Source organism: Salvia splendens, chromosome 19 (assembly GCF_004379255.2).
Source record: "Salvia splendens isolate huo1 chromosome 19, SspV2, whole genome shotgun sequence".
Lineage (NCBI taxonomy): Eukaryota > Viridiplantae > Streptophyta > Magnoliopsida > Lamiales > Lamiaceae > Salvia > Salvia splendens.
This window is the reverse complement of record NC_056050.1, coordinates 26,608,878-26,613,612: the sequence shown is the minus strand read 5'-3', so window position 1 is coordinate 26,613,612 and position 4,735 is coordinate 26,608,878. Positions and strand designations below refer to the sequence as shown.

General features: G+C 45.4%; 1 protein-coding gene across 2 annotated transcripts; it reads left to right on the top strand.

Moving 5' to 3' along the window:
• Window positions 1–309: 309 nt before the first annotated feature.
• On the top strand, window positions 310–4,010 carry LOC121779722 (chaperone protein ClpB1). Of its 2 annotated transcripts, none has more exons than XM_042177112.1 (5): window positions 310–469; window positions 793–1,971; window positions 2,057–2,238; window positions 2,319–3,419; window positions 3,505–4,010. In XM_042177112.1, the coding sequence occupies exons 2-5, from the start codon at window positions 819–821 to the stop codon at window positions 3,796–3,798; spliced, it is 2,730 nt and encodes a 909-aa protein (XP_042033046.1). In that variant the 5' UTR covers window positions 310–469; window positions 793–818; the 3' UTR covers window positions 3,799–4,010. The 2 variants fall into 2 exon arrangements, with proteins under 2 accessions (XP_042033046.1, XP_042033047.1); XM_042177113.1 differs by having other exon boundaries at window positions 316–469; window positions 817–1,971.
• Window positions 4,011–4,735: the final 725 nt, after the last annotated feature.

The window sequence follows — 4,735 nt, the reverse complement described above, 5'->3', positions numbered from 1 at the left end:
TAAAATTCGTTTTCAAAAAATTTTATTTCTAAAAGATATATAAAGTTTTAAAAATAAAGTTGTAGATAAGTGGAATGTGCAAATAAATTAATTTTTATAAATAATATATTATGAAATAACATTTATTACCTAAATTTTAAAATATTTCTTCATGTCAAAAAGTTAGTGATATTTTTTATTTGAAGGTATCAAATGACGAGAAAGCGCCACGTAATAAAGAAAACAAGGAGAATATAAAAATAAAAAGTGCAATTATTAAATTCTAGTAGTTTCTAGCGGCTGCTTTCAAATTCCAGAAATGTCTTTTGACCTTATCAAAACTGCCGCTTTATCTCGCCTCACTCTTCGCTTCTAACGCAAACATCAATCAATAATCGCAATTCACACAGAATTCACCAAACAATCTTTCGACGCTAGATTCATCGAATCCGAACTCGTAATCACGCGTTGCCAGTGTTGTTTAGCACAGGTACGATCTATGTTCCATTATCGAGCAGTTCTGTTTATTGATCTTCTTTTACTACGATTCTGTTGGTATATTCCTACATTGTTGAGTATAAATTGTTTTCATGGAGTTTAAAGTTTTAATCGATAGCTTTGGCGTCAATTTGTTTGATGCTCTGTTTTTCACTGTTGAAATAGAGTAGCAATGTAGAATTTTGTCATGAATTGCATTGAACAAGTTGAAATTCTACCAATTATCGTTGTTTTGTGTGTGTGATTGTGTTTTTCGCGTATGTCGCAGTTTTTTTTCCTGGTGTCTGATGATTGTGTTTTTGAATTCCGTTGCAGTTAATTTCAATTGATCATACGCAGAAATGAATCCCGAGAAGTTCACACACAAGACTAATGAGACCCTCGCCGCGGCTCACGAGCTCGCAATGAGCTCAGGCCACGCTCAATTCACTCCTCTTCACTTCGCCGCAGCGCTGATCGCCGATGCAAACGGTATTTTCCGGCAAGCAGTGGCCGGGGCAGGTTCCGGCGAAGATTCGGTTAAAGCGGTGGAGAGGGTTATCAACCAAGCGATGAATAAGCTGCCGTCGCAGACGCCGCCTCCCGACGAGATACCGGCCAGCACGTCTCTGATCAAGGTCATCCGTCGCGCTCAGTCGCTGCAGAAATCGCGTGGCGACACGCACTTAGCAGTCGATCAGCTGATCCTAGGGCTTCTGGAAGATTCCCAAATTCAGGACCTTTTGAAGGAGGCCGGCGTGACCACCGCTAAGGTGAAATCGGAGGTTGAGAAACTGCGGGGTAAGGAGGGGAGGAAGGTCGAGAGCGCTTCTGGTGACACCAATTTTCAGGCGCTAAAGACCTACGGCCGTGATCTCGTGGAGCAGGCAGGGAAGCTCGATCCGGTTATCGGAAGAGACGAGGAGATTAGGAGAGTGGTAAGGATCCTCTCGAGGCGTACTAAGAACAATCCGGTTCTAATTGGGGAGCCAGGAGTTGGTAAGACTGCGGTGGTGGAGGGATTGGCACAGAGGATCGTTGCTGGCGATGTTCCGAGCAATCTTGCCGATGTGAGGCTGATTGCGTTGGATATGGGCGCGTTGATAGCCGGAGCTAAGTATAGAGGGGAATTTGAGGAGAGGTTGAAATCCGTTTTGAAAGAGGTGGAAGAAGCTGAGGGGAAGGTTATACTGTTCATCGATGAAATTCATCTAGTTTTGGGGGCGGGACGTACAGAGGGGTCGATGGACGCTGCGAATCTCTTCAAGCCGATGCTTGCAAGGGGGCAGTTGAGGTGCATTGGCGCGACGACGCTTGAGGAGTACAGGAAGTATGTCGAGAAGGATGCTGCTTTCGAGAGGCGTTTCCAGCAGGTGTATGTGGCGGAGCCCAGCGTTGTTGATACGGTTAGCATCTTGAGGGGTTTGAAGGAGAAGTACGAAGGGCATCACGGTGTTAAGATACAGGATAGGGCGCTTGTGGTGGCGGCGCAGTTGTCATCGCGTTACATCACTGGTGTGTGTTCAGGCTAGGCTGTGATATTTTGCGTTGTTGTCTCCTATGCTGTTTTCATTGTCTAACGTTTTCGAGTGTGGTGTAGGACGGCATCTACCGGATAAGGCGATTGATCTGGTTGATGAGGCCTGCGCGAATGTGAGAGTCCAGCTCGACAGCCAGCCGGAGGAAATTGACAATATGGAGAGGAAGAGGATACAGTTGGAAATTGAGCTCCACGCTCTAGATAAGGAGAAGGATAAAGCTAGCAAGGCTCGTCTTGTTGAGGTGAGTATTCATTTACGATTGAGTATGTGTTCATGCTAATTATGTGATGCAATGATCTGACATTTTTTACTATTTTGTAGGTGCGTAAAGAGCTCGATGATCTGAGGGATAAGCTGCAGCCGTTGATGATGAAGTACAAAAAAGAGAAGGAGAGAATTGATGAGCTCAGAAGGTTGAAGCAAAAGAGGGATGAGCTAACATATGCCTTGCAAGAAGCAGAGAGGAGATATGATCTTGCGAGGGCTGCAGATTTGAGGTATGGAGCCATTCAGGAAGTTGAAGCCGCCATTGTGAATCTTGAAGGTGGTGCTAGTGAGAATGGGATGCTTACGGAGACTGTGGGGCCGGATCAGATTGCTGAGGTCGTGAGCCGCTGGACGGGTATACCTGTAACGCGTCTTGGCCAGAATGACAAGGATAGGCTGATCGGTCTTGGTGAGAGGCTGCACCAGCGTGTAGTGGGGCAGGATCAGGCGGTCACTGCTGTGGCGGAGGCTGTGTTGAGATCGCGGGCTGGTCTTGGAAGGCCTCAGCAGCCGACTGGTTCGTTCCTGTTCCTTGGTCCAACCGGTGTGGGTAAAACGGAGCTAGCCAAGGCTCTGGCTGAGCAGCTCTTTGACGATGACAGCTTAATGGTGAGGATAGATATGTCCGAGTACATGGAGCAACATTCCGTTGCTCGTCTGATTGGTGCTCCGCCTGGGTACGTTGGGCACGAGGAAGGTGGCCAGTTGACCGAAGCTGTGAGGAGACGGCCTTATTGCGTTATCCTGTTTGATGAAGTGGAGAAAGCCCATCCGACAGTGTTCAATACTTTGCTGCAAGTTTTGGACGATGGCAGGCTGACCGACGGGCAAGGCCGGACGGTAGACTTCACGAACTCAGTCATCATCATGACCTCGAACCTTGGAGCTGAGTATCTTCTGAGAGGATTGAGCGGGAAGTGCACCATGGAAAGCACTCGTGAGTTGGTGATGCAAGAGGTGAGGAAACAGTTCAAGCCGGAGCTGCTCAATCGCCTGGATGAGATAGTGGTCTTCGACCCTCTGTCGCACGACCAGCTGAAGAAGGTGTGCCGCCTCCAGCTCAAAGACGTTGCAAAGCGTCTGGCAGAGAGGGGCATTGCCATGGCCGTCACTGAAGCAGCGCTTGATGTCATATTGGCCGAGAGTTATGATCCGGTAAGATCTGTTGCTTGGTTTCTGCATATATATATCAATAACCGATGTGCTGTGTTGCTGACTATGTTGTTATTCATGCTCTCAGGTATATGGTGCACGGCCTATACGGAGGTGGCTGGAGAAGAGGGTGGTGACGGAGCTCTCGAAGATGCTGGTGAAGGAGGAGATAGATGAGAACTCCACCGTGTTTGTTGATGCTGCAATAGATGGAACAACGCTAACGTACCGGGTTGAGAAGAATGGAGGGCTCGTGAATGCAGCAACGGGGGAGAAGTCGGATATATTGATCCAGATCCCTAACGGGGTGCGATCAGATGCAGCCCAGGCGGTGAAGAGGATGAAGATTGAAGAGATTGATGATGAGGACATGGATGATTGAAGATTTTAATTGAGTTTGGGGTTTTTTTCTGGTTGTTTTTGGCTGTGTTTCTTTGTTTGGCTCCTTAATATCAAGTGTTGGAGTATGGTAAATAGGTCCTCTATAACTTCCTCGCTTGATTTGTTTGAAAACTATCATGTGGAGTAATAATTTTTACTCTTGTAATCAATGTATAAATACTTTTGCAGCAATTTATTTTCAATTTTTATCAATTCTTGACATTTCTCGGTGCTTTAAATTTCAAATGACTGATATTAGTGAGATGTTTTGAATGAGATAATATAGAGGAATAAGGATAGTGAATGAAACACTTGAAAGGAAACATCAGAAAAGAAAGTGAGATGTTTTAAGTGAGACACTGGAAATGATAGTGAGGCGCTAAAAGTGTAAGTGAGAGAGATTGCGTATGAAACTATGAAAATGAATGTGAGGACTGAGGACTTGGAATGAGAAATCGATAAATTGGGACTGAAAATGAAAGTGTGATGCTTCGAATGAAACACCAAAAAATAAAATTAGTTATTATATTTGAAGTGAGAGAGACATCGAAAATAAAAAGAAAATCTAATGTTTAAAAAAATGAGAAAAGAAAGTCTAATGCTTTAAAAAAAAAGAGACGAGTCAAACATCGAAAAGAAACCGTGACGCCTCAAACATTACACTGAAAAAGAAACTGAGATGCTTCGCGAGATTCATCGAACGAGACATCGGTAATAGACTAGGAATGCTATGTTTTAGGGATTTTTGATATAAATTATTAGAGCATCTGTAGTACTGCCCTAGCCATCGGCGTGCAGTTAGGGGTCGACTAGGGCGGTATCACCGAGCCGATATGAGGAGAGAGAAATGCCCCAGCTCACGGGCATGACCGAGAGGCACTAGGCGATCGCTAGGCGTCTATTGCGCGCCGAGCTGTCCGAATAATTTTTTTTTTGTA

Excerpts from the sequence above, each read along its gene's own strand:
- LOC121779722 (XM_042177112.1), top strand. The coding sequence starts at position 819 with ATGAATCCCGAGAAGTTCACACACAAGACTAATGAGACCCTCGCCGCG. Across the intron at positions 2,239-2,318 it reads GCAAGGCTCGTCTTGTTGAG|GTGCGTAAAGAGCTCGATGA; the intron begins GTGAGTATTCAT and ends ACTATTTTGTAG. Across the intron at positions 3,420-3,504 it reads TGGCCGAGAGTTATGATCCG|GTATATGGTGCACGGCCTAT; the intron begins GTAAGATCTGTT and ends TCATGCTCTCAG.